The sequence below is a fragment of the Peromyscus eremicus genome, chromosome 16_21 (assembly GCF_949786415.1).
Source record: "Peromyscus eremicus chromosome 16_21, PerEre_H2_v1, whole genome shotgun sequence".
NCBI lineage: Eukaryota > Metazoa > Chordata > Mammalia > Rodentia > Cricetidae > Peromyscus > Peromyscus eremicus.
The window spans coordinates 25,050,147-25,073,405 of record NC_081432.1 but is presented as its reverse complement, the minus strand read 5'-3'; the positions used below and the strand labels follow the sequence as shown (position 1 = coordinate 25,073,405).

Below are 23,259 nucleotides of genomic sequence, written 5' to 3'. Positions count from 1 at the left end.
CATCTGTGATCTGTGTCCCTCGCCCCCAGCCCCCCCAGCACAGCCTGGCACAGGTGTTGAGTATGCGCCATTCACAGCCTGTCCACACGACAGGTGGCCATCATCGTTATCATTAGCGTTATTACAGCTGCCTCCTAAACACCTGCCCTTTCCCTTCTCCCTCCCCCTCCCCCTCCCCATGTATCAGTGGGCAGTGCACAGCCATGGTGGCCACCAGGTCTAGAGCCTGTTAGGAGTAGCTGCACCCTCCAGATCCCTGTGAGGCCAGTGATCTTGTCCCATACCTCTGTGGGAGTGGTGTGCTGCCCTGGGGAAGAGGAAGGTCCGTAGGAGTGGCTGGCCTTCCCTCAGGTTCTGCCACTCACTCTTACCTCCAAAGGAAGAGGAACATCCTCCAAGGGGTCAAAAGACCCCAGGACCTGGGCTCCTGGGTTTCAAGATCTGGTCACCTGTACAGACAGGATATCACCTTCTTCCTCCCTTACTGCCAACCACAAGAGCCTATGGGTGACCCCAACTACCTCTGCTCAAGCACTCAGCCCCCAAGGCAGGGCAGCAATGGCTTTGAAGCCCTTTTTGCGAACTGCAAGTCCCAAGCCAAGCTGATTCTGCAGCCCAGGACATTGCTGATCCCCCAGACAGTTCTCTACATTGGCAGGGCAGGCTGTAACCACCAGTGACTGGAAGGGACCTGGGGCAAGCTCTGTCCTCATCTGCCTCCTCCTCCATTCTTGAAATGTGACTGTTTGATCAGAACGATGATTTCCGAAGTGCCCTAAGGAGGCTCTAATAAGGGTGGGCCCTATCAACTTATGGTCCATGGATAGCTATGAATGCAGCCTAACATGACATTGCAAATGTACTAAAAACATTCTAAGATTTATTTTTGTGAATTTTTTTTTCTTGTTTGTAACTCAATTGTGCCATTCTTGAGTGTGAACCTTGGAGATGACAGTGAGAAATCTCTGCTGGGAGTTCACCAGGGCCTCTGGGGTTAGAATAGACACACAGTATAGGCTGGTAGTACCCCTGTCTGCCCCTGGCCTGAACATCCACCAAAGACCATTGTTCTTCTAAATATCTAGTCTAACAGATGTTAGACTAGATACTTTCTCTCCCTTCCTGTCTATTCCCCCCTGACTAGCTAGCTCACTCCCTTGGGACAGGGATATATGTCTGTCTGTTGTGAACCTCAGAGCTTGAAACAGCACCTAAAAAATAGAAGATATTCAAGGAAAAGTCTGCTGAATGAATATACAGTGTGTGTGTGTGTGTGTGTGTGTGTGTGTGTGTGTGTGTGTGTGTGTACAGATATCCAAGGCTCCCAGGCAAGAGTCAATTTGCCCAAATATTACCACAGCTAAAACACAAATTTAAGATAAATCATATTGCCTGCAGGAAAAGAGGGAATGTTCCTTTACTGGGCAAGCTGGTAAAATGTAAACACACTTTATCGTTAACAGCATCATAGCAATGTTATGTTCCTGTTTTCCATAATTGTATCATATTTGTGCAAGATGTTAATGGCAAGAGAAACCAAATGATGGGAACTGAGCTTTCCCAGCAGCTTTTCTCTATGCTTAATATAATGGCAAAATAAAAAGTAAAAAAAAAAAAAAAAAGCCAGGCATGGTGCTATACGCCTGTAATCCCAGCACTTGGGAAACAGAATCAGGTGGAGCTCTGTGAGTTCAAGGCTAGCCTGGCCTCCATAGTGAGTTGCAGGGCAGCCAGAGCTATATAGTGAGACCTTGTCTCAAAAAGTGAAAAATAAAAAAATAAAATAAAATTACAGCTATTGGCCTAAGATGGTGTTCCCATCACTGGGGTTGATGGTCCACTGATGATAACAACGTGATCTTCGGGTATCCCAAGACCACACACCAATGTGATATACAGTGGTCCTCTGAAACCAGACATGGTGACTCAAATCTGTAAGCCTAGCACTCTGGAGGTTGAAGCAGGAGGGCTGCTGTAAGCTCAAGAGCAGCCTGAGTTTCTTATGTCTTATATAAAACCCAAAAACAAACAAACAAACAAATAAATAAAATGTTCCTGTCTCTCTATGTGGTCTAATCTCCACTGTTACTTTGGCTCTACTCCCCATCCCCCCATAGCATTGGCTTGGCCAATTGTATGGGGCTCCCTGGGCCATGAGTGGTGAGATAATCCACTGTGATGGTTATGTCCAATTAGATTGTCCAGTCCCTGTCCAGACTAGGTCCGGGGGACTGCTGTCAATCTTGAGAGGCCTGGAAATTTCCTGTGACATGGACAGTCAGAGCGGCTTCCTGGATGGTGCCCACAAAGAACCTCACACACAACAGTGTCCAGACCTCACTTTCCCCATCTGTAGAGTGGGACTGTGTTGACTGAGGTGTTGGAGACCACGAGGTTTCCTAGTGGCTGTACCCAGCAGGACTGCGTAAGAGGTTGATTGGACCACGGGTCTGGGTACCAGGTGTTTGTAATGGTCTACACTTGACTGTAACTAGCAAGGGGAGGTCTTTTGCTCCACCCCTTGGCATTGTTACAAATAGACCTTTGGAATAAAGCTCTGGGCCCATTTGGATGAGGTTCCAGGCTCACTCGAGTTTATCCTGTGTTTCTCTCCCCTCTATTTCTTTTTTTTTTTGGGGGGGGGGGCATTTCGAGACAGGGTTTTTCTGTAGCTTTGGAGCCTGTCCTGGAACTCACTCTGTAGACCAGGCTGGCCTCAAACTCACAGAGATCCACCTGCCTCTGCCTCCAGAGTTCTGGGATTACAGATGTGCGCCACCACTGCCCGGCTCTCCCCTCTATTTCTAACTAAGTCTCTTATACCTTATTCCTCAAGAGTCCCTGGGGTAAATAATGGTGGAGGTTGGTCTCCCACACTGAAGCAATGATTACAGAACTGTCCCTCTAAGGGCTCCTGGGTTCACAGTGGACCCTCTGAGGAGCCCTCAGGTTGGGTGAGGGTGAACTTAAGAAATCCAGGCTCTCAGCCCCCAACATAGGTGAACCCCTAACCTTCGTATCATCAAGGATGCTGACCTCTCTCTCCATCCTGCCGACCCTAGTCTTCTGATGGCTGTCACCCCTAGGGTCTCCACCTCTGCGCTGACTGTCAGCAGGCAGGCCGGAGCCACATACAGCACACGCCTCTCAGATGTCAGGAGCCGGCAGCCCCTCACATCTACACCGTCTATCCCCGCCGCTCTGGCAGTTTGCTCAGCAGCCCTGAGAGAGTCCACAACCCCACTAAGACCTGTGTCAGTCCTCAGGAACTGTCTGGGGCAGGAAAAAGAAATAATGGTCTCCCTGTGGCTGTCCTCCCTCTCCTGAGAGATGTTTGTCTGCTCCTTTAAAGAGCCGCAGGGGAGGAGGTCCAGCAAGGAGGGAGAGACCCTTCACACTACTGGGGTTGAGCCTAGACCTAAAGGCCCGTACTTGTCCCAGAATACTCTCTCACCGCACAGGCTCATTCTGCACTGTTCTGTGTCCCAGCTCATATTCTGGTCCCTCCATTCCAGCCAGGCAGCCCCATCACCCGCCTCCTCTCCTACCACTCCCTGGGAGACGTCAAGAGTGGCAGGCAGGCGTAAGCTCCTCCGTGTGTAAGACCGCTGCAGTGGGGTCTGCCCACCTGAAAATTGCTTTCCCCAGGTCCAGACAAAACAGCTGGGCATTGATGGAGTTTGCAGAAAAATTAATCAGTGCCAACTGGCAGCAGTACCAGGCGCCGCCTGGGCCCGCTCCATCCTAATGCCTCCCGAGCTCCCACCTTAATGGCTCCTGACAAGACTAATTTCCTCGTGCAGGTGATTAGCGTGGGCATTATCACCTTCGCTGTGACTCAAGACACTTTGGGGGTGCTGAGGGTCTGCCTGGGAAAGTCAGCTCCCCATGAATCCACCCTAGTGACAAATGGAGGGATGGGGAGCCGAGGGAAAAGAGCCGGCCAGATGCTCAATAGTCATTCATCTGCTCACTCATCCATCCTCTCACTCACAGGCATCCCCCCGACCCACTCTGAGCTGGGCCTCTCACTTTGGGGGAAGGCTCATGGCATGCGGCTGCAAAGCAGAGATAACGGGCCATCTGAGGGGCGGGGGGACGGTGCTTGTGGTGAATCCATGGGGGGTCACACATCTGAAGTGCTTAACAAGAGCCTGCAGGAGGCCAGGAGTCAATAAACCTCAGCAAATGTCACCGCTCCACAATCTCGTACCATACCTAAATACTAAAATGGTCATTAATCGTCGCGCGGATATTAATAAAATTAATATGTAAACATTAATAACCCTGTCAGGGGTTATACACAAAGAGCAGGGACAGAAGCTACTAGGTGCTGAACAGAGCCAATAACAAGGCTGGCAAGGGTGAGATGGGGAGGCTGGGGTCCTCGGGGACTGGTGACCTGGAGGAAAGCAGGAATTCACCGGGCGGGGAACGGAACCCGCGTTTGAGCTGAGGAACGGTCTCTATCAAAGCTCAGGAAGAGGGCAGATTATGCCGTTCTGGGTTCCGAGCTGTTGGATATAGCCAAAGAGCAGGTGTCTGTGGGGAGAGGGGAAGTGGGCTGTGACATACAATTTTACTCCTTCCTTGGGAAGCTTTGGGCTGTGGGCATTTATAGGATGGAGACATCACGCACTCCAGGGCCTGAGGTCTAAAGGAGGCAGCCCATACATACGGCTCCACTCCCTCTCGACCCCACCAGGAGCTGGGTAGGCTGGATCTTTCCAGGCCTAGCTAGATCCTTCCCTGGGCTAGCCATGCTCTATGTCCCAAGGGTTTCCAGCAAATATGCTCCATGCAGCTTCAGCAGGCAGCTGGGATGATAAAAAAAATCACCATCTCTACATGGCGTGGGTCGGGCCATTCAAACGCACAGGCACGTTTAGCGTCTGTGCCATCTGGGGGAAGGCTCTCTTGGGCCCACTCTCCAAACCACTGTCTCCACTATCACTGTGAACACCTCCCTCCTGACATACACAGTCAGGGAAGCTATGGCCTGAGGCCCTGTGAGGGAGCCAGTCACAGTCACTGCCTTGGAAGACTCTCACACTGGCTTGAAGATACCAGGCATTTCCCTAAGCCATTTCAAGTTCCAGACATATGCGATGCCCAGGGCTAGAGTCTGGGAACACGGAGTTAGCCCTGTCCACCTGGAAGCATCCATAATCCAAGACAGGAGAGAAATAAACAACCACGCTTGTCACGGAGAGGGTAACCAGGCACAAGAGAAAGCCTGCCACTCTGCCTGAAGGGACCCAGGCAGGGGACCAAGACTAGACAATAAACCATGAGAAAGTAGATATGAAAAGTGACGCAAGAGCTGAGTCTCCCAGGCCCTCCAATGTGGAGAGGTGGAGCTGATGCATAGGAACCAGCAGAGATGATGCATAGGAACCCTGGGAAGATGGGAGAGGATTCCCAAAGACAAAGAATTAGCCACAAATTCAGCAACCTAGAGGGTGATGGTGATCCTTATTTTGTTCTTGGAGCAAAGATCCTGATATATAGCCCAAAACTGGCCTTGAATTCACAATCCTCCTGCCTCAGCTTCCCAAGTACTAGGGTGTGCCAAGTACCTGTGCCACCAGACTCAGCTCATGGTTGATCTTTGCTCCATCCATATGGGGGTATCTAGGGCAGACTTTTAAGGCCAGCTGGAGCCAGTTGCCATCTCGTGATACAGATACCCGATGTCTGTTCACGGCCCACAGTCAGTCCCGGGTGCATGTGATGTTCACCAGCCTGACCAGAAATGGAGCCATAGATCTGTCCTTGCCCCCAATCCCTCTGCCCAGGCCCTGCTACCCGAGACTGATGTTCACATCTACAGCAGGACCCAAGCAGACAAGGAAATGCCATGGGAAATGGGGCCGTGTGGACAGGTCAGAGCAAGGCTGATCTACTTAATGACTTCATTTGGCTCCTGTCTTCTCTGGCCCAGAGATGGTCTTCGAAAAGACGATCAGGCAGAAGGAATGAGAGCCCAGAGTGGCAGATAGCAATAGCACGTGGCCGCCACACTCTGCCCTCCCACCCCACTCCCCTGCCACCTGCCACTGGAAATTGAGGCCAGAGGATGAAACACAGGGCAAGCAGCAGGCCAATCTCCAACCCTGGAGAGAGCGTTATCAGAAAGTACACAGTGAAAGAGCCCTTTGCCAAGCCCTACCTCTGATACCCTAAAGGGAGGTTTGTTGCGTTTTGTTTTGTTTTAATGAATTGATACATAGACACACTTAGGGCAAAGCCTTGAGACTCGGTATGTGTGGCTGTTACAAAACAAGGTCTACCTAGGTCATGTACATACCCTTATCATTGTTTTGGTTTTTTTGTTTGTTTTGTTTTGTTTTAATGCTCCAGCAGATAGAATTAGGCCAGTGGGCAAGAGTTCTGGGGAGGCGGGTTTCATATCAATATTTGGAAGGGAATTTTGTTCCTGAATTCTTCCATGGGGGAATCTTGTGGGATCGCAAGTCCCATCACCAGGGGTCTAAGCCAAAGCCACATAGCCAAGCCCAGAAGCACACAGCCCCGCTGCCCCCAGCTCTGGCAGTGGGTGAGCTGACATTCAGCCTGGCTTGGGCTCTGGCATTGTCCGGCACACCACAGCCAGCTTCTCCGTGTGTATAGCAGTCTCTTGCAAGCCTCTGGCAGGCAGGCAGTCCCCAGTCACCATCGCTGGGCCATACAGAGTTTTGCCTCCAGGGATATGACATTCTAGGTATGGAAGCAAAGCTTTGGGGTTAGTGATGTTTCACGTGAATTCATTCCCAATCAGCCCCGTGATGGTCCATCACCCATTTTCAGACTGGCATACAGATTGAGAGAGGAGGTGTAGCTGGAGGCAGTCAGACCTCAAAGTCAAGTCCCTAGAAGGCAAGGACCAGGCCACCATCCATGGGAGGCCACACCTACCCTGTGAACAGCCAGAGCCATCTGAGTGCCAAAATTCCACAGGAGACTCCAGGCCTGGACTCATCAGAGGTCCTAGAAACAGGCACAGCCAGACCACATCCTACCAGGCCCAACTTTCCAATATCTTCTCCCTGACACGATAAGAAATAGAGAACCAGAGGAGTGTGGCTCTGTGCCCAAGGTCACAGAGTTAAGGACCAAAATCCTGGCTTCTGACTTCCAGGTTAAGGGCCCTGTTGTCTGGATCCTTAAGCAAAAGCAAGAGGGAAAACCAGAAAGTTGCTGGGCCCCTTCCCAAGAGAGAGTGGCAGGGCTGTCCCTGAGCTCCCCGGAGCCAGGATCGATCCCACAGCCCTAGACAGCCATCTCCGCTGTGGCTGCCAAGGGCAGCCTTCACCCAAGTCTCCAGTGCTTGGAAGTGGCTCCCAGGAGCCGATCGACGCTGGCATTTGCAGAAGACAAGCCAGGGCTGCAGCCAAAGGTAACAGGAACTGGGCCGGCTGGACGGGTCCTGGTGGACCTCCAGCCTAGGACTTCTCACAATCGGCGCTGGCCAAGTTGCGCCCACTCTGCCCGCTCTCATCGTCCTTGCACAGTGGGCCTCTGGGCGTGCCAAATGAACATGGCCCTGCAGAGTGACGGGCAGGACGCAGCCAGCCCTGTTCCCTCGGCAGGTCCCATTGCCTTTTCCATCTAGCACCAGCGCCAGTCAGTAGCTGGCCACCCCTCAGCTTCTGCAGTCAACTGTGTCTATGCACACCCTCCACCACAGAGGACCGCCCACCACGGGTGAGGTAACGTGAGCAGGTTCAGAAGCCAGCCGTGGAAACAGTACGTGAAGGCAAGGGAGGGACCTCCCTCCCACTTCTGCCCCACCTCCTACCATCGCCCTGGGGAACACACCAGACAGTCACTCAGTCCCGGTCACCCAGGGCCCTGATTTCTTCACCCATCTGCCTGACACCCCTCTGTGGCCACAGCACTCAGGGCTGGCACAGAGGCAACCGTCCAGGTAGACGCAAGGAGAAACAACAAGAGTAGAAAGGAAGAGAAGTCCTAAGGGTGATCCACACCGCAGGCCACGTGCGCATTCGCTGCCACGTGTGTCCAATCTGCGGTGCCCGGTCCCCACGTGGCTGCATGCAACCGAGGACAGCCGTGAATGTGGCCCAACGCAAAAGCGTAAAACTTCCTTAAAGCATTGACAGATTCTTTTTGCCGTTCTTGTTTGTCTTTGGTTTTGTTTGTATGACTCAACCACGTGGTTCTGAAGCATGAGCTTTATAGACGGCGAGGTCACTTCGCAATGTCAAAAGCTTGGACGTGCCGGGACTACACACACGTTCTAGAGTCTACAGTGTTTTGCTCATACCAGCCTATGCTGGCTAGTTTTACGTCAATTTGACACAAGCTAAAGTCATCTAAGAGCAGGGAACCTCAATTAAGAAATGCTTTCATTCCAGATCAGGCTGTAGGAAAGCCTGTAGGGCATTTTCTTAATTAGTGACTGGTGAGGGAGAGCCCAGCCTGTTGTGGGTGGTGCCATCCCTAGGCTGGTGGTCCTGGGTTCTATAAGAAGGCAGGCTGAACAAGCCATGGGGAGCAAGGCAGCAAGCAGTACTCCTCCATGGCCTCTGCATCAGCTCCTGACACCACATCTCTGCCCTGTGTGAGTTTCTGTCCTGACTTCTTTCGGTGATGGATTATGGGTGTGAAAGTGTAAGCCAAATAAACCCTTTCCTCCACAAGCTGCTTTGGTCATGGTGTTTCAACACAGCATTAGTGACCCAGACTAAGACACGGCCCATACAAGAACTGCGTGAGGGACACGCCACAGGGACAAACCCTCAAAACAACACAAACGTGTGACAAATCCAAAGACTACAAACTTCTTCACCAAGCCCTGAGGAAAGCAAGCAATTCAGTGGGACCCTCGAGGGACTCATAGATAATACCGCCTGCACTGTGAAAGGAGGCTAAGCCTTTGGTAGCCACCGGCATGGCTACAGATGAGTACCCACAATCCAACCTCATTTTCTGACTAGCTTCAGGGTTCCTGGAGCAGAGCTGGGACCTTGGAGCTGTAAGCACAGATCTCAAGCTACTATTGTTAGAGCCACACCAGGAAGCCAGACACAACAGCCCTGTGATGAGGTAACTGGATCGGGGTCCAGGAAGGGCACTGGATACTCAGAGTCACCTACGTCTAATGGCAAAACCCAGCAAGCTCCTTTCAGGAAATTATGTCATCACAGAAAAATTACAGAGGGCCAGAAAACAAAGACACCTGCTGCCTGCCATCTTCAAGTACCCACGGAGCCTTGGAACAGAACAGACATGAACAGGATAAAACTAGTCCCAAATGGGAAAGCAGCCATGGGGGGAGTAATAGACCACGTTGTTTAGAATACCCCTCAGATTGAATGGGCCGCCATGAGGGGTCGTGAGGGTCCTGTCCCCCCGCCCCTGGCATCCAAACAAGAGGCAGGCAGATGAACACCATAGGATGATTCCAATGCAGGCTGGAGGCGGTCTCCACCTCTAAGATCCCTTCCACCTACTAGAGGTCCATCACCGCATGCTACCCACACTCCCACCAGTCCGGGTCCCAACTCACCCACAGGTGTGTCCTCGCTGATCAGCAGGTACGTGTCAAAGAAGTGATTGGTGAAGAACGGTAGTCGGTTCACCTGGCCTGCAAGTCAGAGGACAAGTGCATCAGCCTGGTGATGCCCCCGCCAGCTTTATGTATCCTACAAGGTGACACAGAGTGGCCTGCAGTGGCACTGAACGTGGGCCGCATCAACTTCCCAAGGCGGTCAGCCAGGCCACAGGTGGCTGGTGAGCACTGGCCCCCGCATGAAATGCAAACAAGGCTTTTAAGGCTTTGACCCTCCCCCACAAAATGTGTGGGTACCAGCTTGGCTAACCTTTTATATTGATGAGGGTCCTGTCCCCCCTGCCAGGGGGGACAGGACCCTCAATATATTCAATTTACATTGAACCATTATTTGGGACATCTTAGATAAAGTAGAAGATATTATTAAAATGAATTTCCCCATTTCTTCTTACTTTTCTAATATGGCTCCAGCAAATCTCAAGCTCACACCCATGGGCTATGGTGTATTCCCACCATGGCTTGAGGTAGAACTTCCATGGACTCTGGAAGGTCAAGGGCATGGCTGCTCGTGGTCACCCTGGCACCCATAGCGGGGCCTGGTGCTTATAAAGCCTCCAGAGCATGTTGGTTGTGGGAAGAATAACAGTAATGTCAGTGGTGGCGGTCACTACCTCTGGAACTGCTTCTCTGTGTCATCCACTCAAATCCCCTCAATCCAGTAACAAATGAGGCTTGCAGGAGTAGCCCAGGCTATACAGCACCCAGACATCAAAGCTTGTCCTGTTAACCATAGGGCACTCTGACAGCATCATGTGTGGTGGGGGCTGAGAAGAGACAGGTGACATGTGCTCAGACTGGGGGACTTCACCACGAAGCCCCTGGCAAGCCTCCCCCATGGCTGGCTTCTCCAGTTCTCCATTCCCTTTTGGGGGCTTCAATCGGCAGAGGGGACATTTACCCCTCATTTACTGAAAACGGGGGGACCAGGTCAGTTTCCATAGGGCTCGTACAGAGAGCTTTCGGGGGCCCTGGAAGGGACAGGGACAGCTCTCCCACTCTCTTTTCTACTGACCTGGGCTCCCTTAAACTCGTGCCAGGCTCCCACAGGGTGAGAAGCTGGAGTCAGGGAGGGAACTGGGGGCATGAAGGAGCATGGTATCTCTTCTTCCTCCTGCTTAGACAGTCAGACTATGCTTGTTTCTGGTCCTCAGAAACCCTGGCCTCACCCTTCCTGGCCAGCACTGCTGGTTTTTCCTCCTCACTTGCTAAATTTCATGATTCACCTCATTTTCGTGTCTCTTCTTCCAGGAAGCCCTCCCTGATCCACCTCAGATGTGCATATGTGCCTGCACACGTGTCCACCCTCATGGCAGCAGTCTTGGGAAGAGCTGATAAAATGGCACCCCACCTTCTTTGAAACCTCTTTGTCTCCCATCTAGGCACAAGGCTTCCTGTGCCTCAGTTTACTTGTGTGCAAAATGATAATAACAACAGGACTTACTACACAGCTAACCTGGGGATTCGATGAGATTACATACATAAGTGCCATGTCTGACATACAGCAAGCACTTAAAAAGTGGTAGCTATTATTAATCCTGGCATGAATAAAAGGGCTGTTCAGACCTGCTCAGGCCTTGGGTTTTTGACATAAGGAACTAGAGGACCTTGGGCACCCCAAGAATGCAATAGTGGGCTAGGATTGCAGGTAGAAAATTAGTGAGGGGGGATAGAAAACCTTGCCTGCAGCAGATTGGTTTATTTCTGACTTTTCTTTCATAGAACATCCTGGCACCCAGGGATGCCATGTCTGAGGTTCCTCATAGCCAGCCCCCAGGCACCAGGCTGAAGGAGGGTTAGAGAAGGCTTGCTTGGGCCTCTGTCCAGTCAGAGAACAGAGGGGCCTATGGGGAAAAGGGTGGGGGGAGGGACAGGCTACAGCCGAGAAATGACAGACTGAGGGGGTATAACATTATGGAGGGCCTATCTCACCTCTGCCTCCCAGGGGTGGAGAGCCAGTTCATTCTGGGGAGCCAGGTCCCCAACAGGGGAGGACCACGTGACGTAGTCTGGAAACCAGAGAAGGGCTAGCCTAGGAAGATGAGTGGCAAGGGATATGGGAAGCTACACATTCTTCAGCCCCCTCCTCAGGGTCCGCACCTGCCAGCCACCACACTAAAGGAGTGACTTCAGCCACTTAGCAAATGTAGATGTGGTCAGCAAAGCTAGCCAGTACATAGGCAGACTGCCTCTGCTTTGCCACAGAATTTGCTGGGTAGCCTCAGGCCACTTGGTATGCGTCTCTGTTTTCTGCACCCCATTTTGTTCCCATAAGAGAAAGACAAGTGCTACTAGTAACGACAGGGTGAGCATCAAGCGAGCATTCATCCAGCTCTAACGTACCAGTCAGAGGGGCTTGATGTGCATATTGATTCATGGGATCGACCTGTGTTGCTCCTGAAGTATGAAAGTGTAGTCCAGGGAGGTTCAGAAGCCTGCCCAAGGGAGCGCAGGGGCTGAGAGTGTAGTGTATGCATGCAGAACACCTGAACAGTCATCGAGAGCTCAGGGGAGATAGCCATCTCCCTGAGCAAGCTGGGACAAACCTGCTATACAGCTACGTGTGTGGCTTTTAATGGACAGACAGATGGAGCAGCAAAGTGGGAAAGGACAGGAGTGTCTAAGCTCATAAAGTCCCACGAGAGGCAGAAACAAGTGTCCTGACGTTCGCCATCTAGTCCAAAGGCCTCCTGCGTGGGGCAGACCAGGGGTGGTCATCTGATAAAAAAAATCTCAGGTTGGATGACCTTGGACCCCAGCTTCTCCTCTGTAAAAGGCTCTGAGACTGTGTCCACTCTGTCTCTGAGAGTCTGAGACTGGGCTGTAGTCCCAAGCTGTCTGGATGGGGGTGAGCTCCTCATGGCTGGGGGAACGGGGACAAAGAGAGGAGGAGACTGCCTTCCTGGCAGGATGCTAGTGAAACTCCAACAGGTGCTAGCGTGAGGCAGTGATGTCCTCCAGAGCCCCACAGCTCCCTGGAGTGAGGCAGCAGAGAGAGGCCCCGTGGGAATGTGCTTGCCTGTGTCGCCAGGCACGTGGTACCCATAGCTGGTCTCTGAGGACACCCCGGCCCTGGGGGACCCTGTACACGGCATGCCTGTGGTCTGGGCCTTCCTTCAGTGCAGCCTCCCTGTTCCTGACAATCTCCTGCCCAGAGGCAAGGACAAGGTGCCCAGGCCTTCCTGGTGGGCACCAGTGGCACTAAGAGGGGGAGATTCCTAAAAGACGGACAATTCTGGGCCATCACATACCTGTGCTCAGGCTGCCCACAGGCATTCGGACCGCTCACACCCTGCCCCTGTCCAGGGTGCCTCCCCCCCTCCACCTCTCTAAAATGACTCTCAGTCCTCAAAAGCCAAATAAACAGCTTCCCCTTCCTGGCCAGGTGGTACCCGCCTGCCTCCCAATGGCTCTTTGTCCTCTGAGCGACTTCTCTAGAGCCAGGGACGTCCCTATGAGCACATCCTGCACGGCACCCTGTGTATCAACCCTGCATATTCTTCTCCTCCTGGACTGTGAGCCCCTTGCCTGTGAGTTGAGGCCTTCGATCCCTAGGGGTGGCATCCTAGGTACACAGCATCACACAGGAGGTGCTCAAAACCGAGCTGTGAAACTGACCAGAACTGTGACCACTCCCCACAGCCCAGGAAAAGCACAGTTCAGGGTCACAGATGACAGAACCTAAGAATTTCTCAAGACTCCTCCGTGGCCTGCCTCCTGGGACCCAGGCTCTCGGGACAGGCAGTATTTTCAGCCCTAAACTGCAGGAGGCAGCTGAGGCCTAGAGAGGGAAGTGTGCCTTCGGTCACATGGCAAAATATGGTCTCTGAGGTCCTAGAGCGTAAAGTCAGGCTGCTGGCCTGAGCAACCTCCAGCCCAGCCTCCCAAGCGCTGGCTGGTATTAGCAGAGAGAAGCGGGACTTACCCCAGGATCCAGACACCAGCATGAGAAGCCAGAGCATGGCACAGGAAGTGACAGCGGGGCACCTCATGGCTCCTAGAGATGCAAACAAGGAGAAGAGTGTGTGAGATGAAAAATCCCGGAACTCCAGCATCCCATTTCTGGGGCCCGGTAGAGCAAAGCCCGGGAAGGGGAAGAGGGAAGAGCTCCCATGAGGAAAGAGTCCGGGCCACCCACTCTCAGCCTTGTCCAGGTCTGGGTGTACTGCAGTGGTCTGAGAATACTTGGGCTTTACTAGGACTGATGTGACAGGCAAAGCTGGGTGCGGATGCAGAGGACATGCTAGGGACACATTCAAGGTTCAGTGTAGGAAAGGACAGACGGCTGAGTCTGCCCTCTGAACCCACGTCCTGCAGAGCACCATAGCACAGTCAGCTTGGGAATGGGGTCAAGGGTGGTGTTCACCAGGAAGATGGGGCCTGGCAAGTTCATCCAACCACTCAGCCTCCAGCAGCCTTGTCCCAGTGTCTCACATTCATCATATGATCTCCTAACCCAGGAGGATGAGAGGAAAACTCAGGTCATGGTGTCTGTGGTGGTTTGAATGAAAATGACCCCCATAGTACCATAGGGAGTGGCACCATTAGTAGGTGTGGCCTTGTTGAAGGAAGTGTGTCACTGGGGGTGGGCTTTGAGGTTTCAGAAGCTCAAGCCAGGCCCAGTGTCTCTCTCTCTTCCTGCTGTCTGCCAATCTGGATGTAGAACTCTCAACTACCTCTCCAGTACCATGTCTGCCCACATGCCACCATGCCTCCTGCCATTATAGTGATGGGCTAAACCTCCAAAACTGTAAGTCGGCCCCAATTAAATGTTCTCCTTTATAAGAGTTGCTGTGGTCCTGGTGTCTCTTCACAGCAATAGAAGGTTAACTAAGACAGTATCCAAAGAGGCACACAGAGAATACCACAGCAAACCTCTGGGGGCCTGGAGCTGAGCTCTGGAAAGAAGTGGATTCAGTAAGGGATGCCCTGTTCCTGAAGGAGGCTGGTGGTGGGCCGCTCCTTCCTACCCATCACAGCAGGGTCATGGTCCCTCCACATCAGGGGCTCAGGATAAGAATTCCATTCCCTATGATGTATATCCATCTCACTACAAAGTGAGTCTGGGAGTGTGGGACATGGCTGGCATCCACCACCCTTCTGTCAGTACCCACTGGGTGTCCTGTTTAAAGCCCCACCCCACCCCTGCTCATGAGACAGCCATCAGTCATATACTACCTTACTCAGGAAGTCCCACCATATGCGTAATCAGCACTGGGACATGGTAGACGGTTCACCTCCACCATCAATGACTGACCAGGAGAAGGGAAGATGGCTGGCCCTTGACAGGACTTTGTGGAGAGACTTCCACATCTCTGACAATATTGGCAGCCAATTCACCAATTCAGCCCTGGAAGGGACAGTTTCTCTCTGCCCTCTCTGTCCATGTCCTGGGCAGACACTGAGGTGACTCCCACAGATATTACAACGGTCCATGGAGTAGTTTTGTTTTAACTCTTGTGTGCACGTAAAATGTGGTGGTATTGTGTTCCCCAAAATATTGTGCACCCTAATAAACTTATCTGGGGTCAGAGACAGAACAGCCACAATAATAAACATGAAGATAGGCAGTGGTAGCACACGCCTTTAATCCTAGCATTCCAGAAGCAGAAATCCATGTGTTCAAGAATACAGCCAAGCATGGTGACTCACGCCTTTAATCCCAGAAATTGTGCCTTTAATCCCAGGGAGTGGTGGTAGAAAGCAAAAAGGTATATAAGGCGTGAGGACCAGAAACTAGAAGCATTTGGCTGGTTAAGCTTTTAGCTGGTTAAGCTTCAGGCTTTCGAGCAGCAGTTCAGCTGAGACCCATTGGGATGAGGACACAGAAGCTTCCAGTCTGAGGAAACAAGACCAGGTGAGAAGTTGGTCAGGTGAGGTTAGCTGTGGCTTGTTCTCTCTCTCTGATCTTCCAGTGTTCACCCCAATACCTGGCTCAGGTTTGATTTTATTAATAAGAACTTTTAAGATTCCTGCCACACGTAAAACATCCTAATTACAGAAGTAAATGGCCACCGGGCTGCATTCACAAAGATATGGCCTCTTCTCCATCCCTCAGCATTTCCACCTCTGTGAGTTTTCACATGTTCCCACCTCAGGGGCTCATGAGCTGAAAAGCTCACAGAATGAGCAGGGACTGGAAAGGAGAAAGCTTCTGGATTGGTGGAGGGAGTTCAGCTGTGTGAAAGCAGAAGCTGCTGATGGTTCAGCCGAGTGAGGGAAGGGAAGGGTTAGGTGTGGCCAGAGCTTCTGAATTAGGAAAAAGTCTGGAAATTGGACTTTTTTGTGAATCGGACACTTAAATATTGGTAGATAATTCAATTCCCAAGAAACACTTTTACGCCAAACATGATCCATCCAACAAGCAGAGTGGACACTGGCCTGGCGGGCCTCCCACCAAGCCTCTCTCTGTTTCTCCGTATGTTCCCACCCTGTTCTTGCTTGGGTCTCTGTGGCTGCTGCTGACCTCTGCAGGAACTTGCAGGCCAGGGGTGAGGTAGAGCGCTTACCTAGAATCTGCTAGTGAGGGGCTGGAGTGTGGCTCAGAGGTAGAGTACCTGCCAAGAATCCACCAGTGAGGGGCTAGGGTGTAACTCAGAGGTAGAGTGCTTGGCTAGAATCTGCTAGTGAGGGGTTGGGGTGTGACTCAGAGGTAGAATGTCTGCCTAGAATCCACCAGTGAGGGACTGGAGTGTGGCTCAGAGGTAGACTGTTTGCCTAGAATCTACCAGTGAGGTTCTGAGGGCTCAGTCGTACAGCCCTTACCTAGAATCTTCTAGCAAGGGGTTAGGGGTGTGGCTCAACAGTAAAGAGCCTGCCTAGAGTACCTCACTGAGGAGCTGGATGTGACTCCATGGTAAAGCATGTAGCTAGCATATGAAAGGACCTGGGACTCATCTCAGCCCTCCCCCCCAAAAAGGACTGTAATTAAATTTTAAAAGTCTTGTGTTTTTCTCCTGTCATGACATTCACAGATGACCCTCCAGGCCTATGTGACTTAGAACTGCCTCCTTTCCTATAGAAGCTAAAAATAGCCCAGCAGGGCTTTCCTACAATAGAGAGAACCGTCCCCTCTGACATGCATCTGGATTCGTACCCCTACAGGCAAGGCAACTGTGGGTTTTCCTCTCTGTGTGACTGTGTCAGGACTCCACTCTTCGGGGCTATTCAGTGACCAGGGCATTGAAAACCCCAAGTGTGTATGTCGGCCTTCATTAGATGTCACCAGATTACCTTCTGGGACTGATGGCAGCAATCCACAGTCCCTCCTGCAGTGTGCAGTAGGGCCCAGGTGCCCAGCTGCATGTGATCCCTCTTTTTAAATGGCTGCCAATCGGACACGTGAAAAACGGCATGCCATCCTCACTTTCATTTGCATTTCCCTAACTACCGGTGAGGTTGCGCACGATGCCTTTTTCTAAACATTGGAACCACTTTCCATCTGTTATCTCAGATTATCCTACCGGGTCCCGAAAGGAAGCCAGCCAGCACCGTGTACACTATCCCTGATTTACAATTGGAGAAACCAAGGCACAGAGCAATTGAGTGACGATCTGACACCTCGTGGTGAGTGACTGTCTTCAGGGAGAAAAAGAATCTGCAGCCCTCTGCCTTACCAAACCAGATGTTAGGAGAATTAAACATCTGTTAGGAACATCACCCAGAAATAGCTGGGGAATTCACGCCACGCTGCTGGGAGCCGCGGGAAGTTTGTGGCGCACGCAAGGAGGAAGGAAGGAAGGAAAAAAAAGGAACACTCATTAGAAGATTCCGCCAGCCAGGGCTCTTCACGGGCGTTCCCTTTACTCAGTCTTCCCGAATATCTCAACAAGAAGTTATTCTTATCTCCATTTTACAGATGATAAAATTGTGATTGGGAAAAGTCACCCTGGGGTGGTGAGTCGGGCTGGTATGCCATCACACTGTACTTTGTGACTCCCTTTTCTAACATGTATTGTTTCTTTTCTGGGGGGAGGGGGGCTGATTGTACACATAAGTGTGCTCACACGTGCCTGTGCATGTGGAGGCCAGAATTCATCAACTGGTGTCCTTTACGATCACTCTCCATTTTCTTGTTTGAGACAGTGTCTCTCGCTGAACCTGGAGCCCCCCTGTTGGACTAGACTACCTATCCAGCATGCCCCCAGAATCTACAACAGGGGTTGCAGGTGCATACTACCACGGCCAGTTACTACATGGATACAGAGATGTGAAGGCAGGTCCTCACACTTTACCCTCTAGTCCCAGCCCTGTTTTGTTCTGTTCTTTTGAGGCAATCTTGCTCTACAGCCAAGAATGACCTTGAACCCACAAGCCTACCTCTACCTCCGGAGGGCTGAGTTTACAGAGGCACATTACAACCCCAAACTGGTTTCCTTACATATCAGAATGATGGCCCCTCCCTGCAGGAGCACCTGTATTCAGCAAGGAGTCATCTGTCTGCCCAGTAGGAGCACCTGACAGAGTTCACGGGCCTGGATGAGGCATGCCCCATCCCACAGGGCCAGCTCAAGGTCACTGAAGCATTCTGGGTTCCAACCTCCCTTTGTAAATGTCTGTCCTTCTCCTTCTCCTCAGACCATCAAACTGGCTTGGTGCCCCAGCTGTCAGTCAAGGGAGAACAAACACAACCTATGCTCTGAAGGGTTCTATTCTCAGTCTCTCTATCCCTATCCCATGAGACCATGGTCCAGACCCTAACCTCATAGCTTCACCAGAGGGTGAAGGCAAGCGGCCAAGCTGGAACTGGTCCATACTGGTCCTTGGTTGTCCCTGAAGCCCCAGACTTTATTCTTCTTTGGTCCTAGCCCTTTGGCAATTTATCTTTTCCACATGAGATGGCCCAAGATCATCAAGGCCACGGGCAGTGTGCCTGGCTCACAGATGGCCATTTTGATGGACACTGCCTTTGCCTGCTGCAGTGAATGGCAGTGTCTCCCCTGGGAAAGCCTGACCTTGCAGTGCTCTGGACAATGGCAGTTCCCCAGCCTTCTGGTCCTCCCTCCTTTTCACACAGTCTGGCCCGGTGGCTTCCTCGACCACAGGCCACAAATTCCCACCCTGGAGATGTGGTCAGTGTACCCCCTCACCTCTCCAGACCAGAAGACAGCTACATCCTTCATGCTGAGCTTCCAGCCTAGGCCTGCAAGTTGCCAGAAACATATACGTGCAGGGTCACAGCCAGTTACCCCCAAATCTTTCATGTACCTGCCTTAACAGTCCTTCACACACATGGGAAAACTTTCAGAAACTTTTCAAATCTCTCCATGGCCAAGGAGACACAGAGCCAGGCCCTAAAACATTCCGGCCACCAATCCTTGTACCAACCTTGCACCGAGCCCTGTGGATGAAGAGGGGCCAGAGCATGGCTGTAGACATGTGCTAGGACAAATAAGAGCCACCAACACAGAGGATCCCAAGGTACCCAAGAAAGCTATACAGATGCCCAAGATCCATGATATTAATGTTTAGTGTCTGTGTGTATGTGTGTATGTATGGGTGTCTGTGTGTGTATATCTGTATGTGTGTGTGTGTGTGTCTGTGTCTCTGTGTGTGTCTGTGTCTCTGTGTGTATGTGTCTGGATCTCTGTGTGTATGTATGTGTCTCTATGTGTGTGTGTGTGTGTGTGTGTGTGTGTGTGTGTGTGTGTGGTATGTGCCAGGCATTCTACACACTGGGGCTCAGAGGAGTTGAATAACTTGAGTAAGGTAACAGCTTGTGTGTGGTCGGGTCTGGAGTTGAACCCCACTCTGAAGGCCAACATAGTCACTCCTGGTCTCAGCCCTTAGATGTCCTGGGTTCGGGTGTGCTCTGGGTGATGTGGTGGAGCATAGTAGGCAAGATTCTTCATCCACTGGACAGGCCAGTGAATCGGATTTGGATTTTAACATCTCAAAGGCTAGGCCAGCAGGAAGACCAGGAAGAGGAGCTGAGCTAGGGTTCGCAGAGGGGACACTGTGCATGCCCGTCCTGGAGTGACCCTCTACATACTAGGCATTGGGCCAGACTCCAGACTCTTTCCTACTTCCTGTAGGAAAGAAAAAGGTCCAGACCCTGCCTGGGGGAAGCTGATGCTCCCTGAGAGGGATCAGCACAATCAGAGTTGTGCAGGGAGGGGGCTCTGTTAGGGGCAGGGAGGAGGAGAGAAGAAAGAACAGGGTAAGAACACTCTGAGGGTCACTGGGGTGAGAATTCTCTGAGGGTCAGTGAGACATGATGTATGAGGAAGCAGAAGAATGTGCCCTGTGGACATCTGAGGGGAAAGGGTTCAGACAACAGCCTATGCAAAGGTCCTGGGGCAGGAAGGCTAGCGTGGTTGAGGAACAGGAAGGGCTAGCATGACGGATTAGAGTGCGTAATGGTGGAAGATGAAGGAGATAAGGGCAGGGAGATAACAGAGCCTCCATGGACACCTTGTGCCGGCTGAGTGGCCCGGGTTCTGAAACAGCCCCTCAGCGGCTGAGTGGAAGATGCATGTAGTGTAGGCACAGGGGTGGGATGGACACTGACCGGGGTGGAGGAATCTAGTGATGCTGGCCAGAGCTAAGGCGGGTGCGCAGCAGGGGACAGGCGTGAGATCTGGCCCATTGTGGGCCTTATCCCAGCCAAAGCAGAGGGGGCTTCCTTTTGGAGATGGCACACCTCCACTAGAAAGATGTAACCAAGGCAGCTCTGGCCGAAGCACGGGAAAGGTAGAGACCCAAGGCAAAAGAGGCTGCAGTACAGCCACCAAGGGGCAAGGACCAGCACACAGAAGGGGCCTGCTGAGTTAGGCCAGCTGTTGATAACCAGATGGGGTAGCTGACTGGGGCCCCCGAAGCCAGGATAGAGATGTGTGCAGGAGTCTCCGACATGGCAAACGGTGACATGGTCCACGGATTCAGCCCTCCACGGACTCCTGAGATGGTAGCATTATTGGAGAGTGGTAAAAGGAGCAGGGGAGGGGCTGACTGGAGGAAGAAGGTCACAGGGGCAGGAGGGGGTGGGGCTCCCCTGAGGCTGTATCTCCACCTGGGCTTTTCCCATCTCCTTCTTCTCTTTCTTGCCCACTAAGGAGTGAAGAACAGAATGTCCCCTCTGCCAGGATGTTCTGCCAGGCGCATGGGGCAAAGTCGCCATGGGCCAGATCCTCTGGCACCCTGAGCCAAAATCAGTCCTTCCTCTTTTAAGTTGTCTCAGGCTAGTGCTTGTTGTGGTGATGACAAAAAAAAATAAAATAAAATAAAAAAACCCTGTAAACTTATAAACTACTCAGGGGTCACAGCCGTCCACACCTCTCCACCTATGGCAAGCCCAGCCACACCACCTTCCTGCTTCCAAGTGAGATGGCCAGGAGGACAAGCCACACCCCAACAGTGGGACATTCCTAAGTACACAATAGCCAACATCAGGCCTTGGAGACAAAACGCAGGTCAGCAGCATGGCCCCAGCTGAGGACTAACAGAGAAAAAGCATGTGTCCAAGCCTTGTTCACGTACCACAGGCATGCATCCGCACACACGTCTGAGCATATGCCCACCAACAGACACGCTTCTGTGCACACACATGTATCCACACATACACACAGAGGCTGGGCTCTGTCACTTTCAAGGAGAGTGCCCACCATATGCTTATTATCCAGGTGGTGTCTCCAGCCTGACCCTGGAGGCTTCCCACTCCATTGTCCAGGCAGGAGGAAGGCACATTCCTTGCCAATCTGAAGGGATCTTTCCACACACCTACAGACCCCTCACAATGCCAGAGGAAGCCCACTGCAGCCTGGCTTCCCAGACCAGCTGCTCCTCGCTAAGATGACAGATGGCCACACCCCCATCTTTTAGGAAACAGACCCCATTCCCAGGCAGGATGACCACTACAAGCAGCTCCCAATTTTCCCCTAAGCCTGAGCAGGAGTAAAGGGCCACTTTCTGGCAATAGGCGATGTCCCCTCACCCCAGCAAGCAAGAGGAAAGGCTAGCAGAGCAGAGGGAGGAGAAGGGCAGAGGGGGGCGTCTGAGCAACATTTTGCTTTCTCGGGAGGGAGAGATTTTCACAGCAGGGCGCCACGATTTAGTTGGAACTGTTATGAATTCCCATAAAATCAGAGGCACTCAACTTTGAATGGCAACACGCTGTTGAAATCAAACACAATGCCGGGGTTAGCCACGTCACCACACACCAAGAGGCCTGTGGATGCACGGTGCCTGCCGATGACATTGTTAGACCACTCATAGACAAGCCACTGCTTGTCACCAATGGCCACACCTCAAAGCCCACAGTGTCTAGGCCAGTGGGACAGAAAGGAGGGGCGTAGTCACCCTAGGGCATTTTGACCTTGCATCTTTCCCAAAACTCTCATCAAGGGACATTCGAGAGGTTGGGGAACCAGCAGGGGTGGAGGGCTAATACCTGAGACCCCAGGCAAGGGGGCAACAGTGGTCTAGCCTCATCCAAGGGAAGCTTTGAGTCCTCCACCCACCCTTCTTCAAAAATCACTGGGCAAAAGATACATTGTATTCTTCTTGTAAGCGGTCTACAGGCATGGTGAATAACTGTGAGAAAATGGATGGAGCAGGAAGCCAGTGGCCCTGCTAGCCAAGTCATGCCCCTCCTTTTCCAGGGCTCCCTGAAGTACGGCCTGAGAAGGACATGGCATACACATCGCCTCCCTCTCTTAAAAAAATAAATAAATAAATAAAGAGGAGGCCTGTGATCTCAGAGGATAAAAACACTTGACCTGAGTTCAATCCCCAGATCCCATGGTGGAAGCAGAGAACCCACTCCCAAGGGTTGTCCTTCGAACTGCACGTGCATGCCATAGCACACATACATAACAACATTTTTAAAACACATGAGGGCTAAGGAGATGACTTAGTCAGTAAAGCACCCACCACGCCATCATCAAGACCTGAATTCAACCCCCTAGAATCACATTTCTTTTCAAAAAGCCAGGCATGGTGGCACACACAAGAATCCCTGAGGCTCACTGTCCAGCCAGCCAGCCTAATTGTGAACTCTGGGCCAGTGAGAGAGCCTGTCTCAAACAAAACAAAACAAAAAAACCAAGTGGACAAGAGGAATGATACCTGAAGTTGATTTTTGGTATTACGTGTTACATACATGTATACATGCACACTTGATAAAAGTAAATAAACTCACATAGTGTCCACATTCTACTCCTGGATGGATGGATGGATTTAGAGATGGAGTCTTTTTTTGTTTTGTTTTTCGAGACAGGGTTTCTCTGTGTAGCTTTGCACCTTTCCTGGAACTCAATCTGTAGCCCAGGCTGGTCTCGAACTCACAGAGATCCACCTGCCTCTGCCTCCTAAATGCTGGGATTAAAGGCATGTGCCACCACTGCCCGGCAAGAGATGGAGTCTTGCTTTAATGTTCAGGCTGGCTTTGAACTCCTGGACTCTACTGGTCCTCTCACCTCAGCCTTCCCAATAGCTGAGATCACAGGTTCAAGTTACTCTGTAGGGTGGCTACATTATGCTTTTCAGCAGTTGAGGGGTATCTCAGTGTAAGAGGGATGTCCTAGTTAAGGTTACTATTGCCGTGTGACACACCACGACCAAAGCACCTTGGGGAGGAGAGGGTTTATTTCAGCTTACACTTCCAGGTAATGGTCTATCCTTGAGGGAAGTCAGGACAGGAACTCAAACAGGACAGGAACCTGGAG

General features: G+C 51.8%; 1 protein-coding gene across 1 annotated transcript in view; it reads right to left on the bottom strand.

Moving 5' to 3' along the window:
- Positions 1-23,259, bottom strand: part of LOC131893821 (cadherin-23) — a 309,989-nt gene that overhangs the window by 261,095 nt on the left and 25,635 nt on the right. Inside the window, exons 2-3 of the mRNA XM_059243908.1 lie at positions 13,521-13,592; positions 9,536-9,613 (exon numbers count right to left, since the gene is read on the bottom strand). Coding sequence (XP_059099891.1) covers positions 9,536-9,613; positions 13,521-13,587 — 145 coding nt within the window. The 5' untranslated portion in view covers positions 13,588-13,592. The remainder of the gene's footprint in view (positions 1-9,535; positions 9,614-13,520; positions 13,593-23,259) is intronic.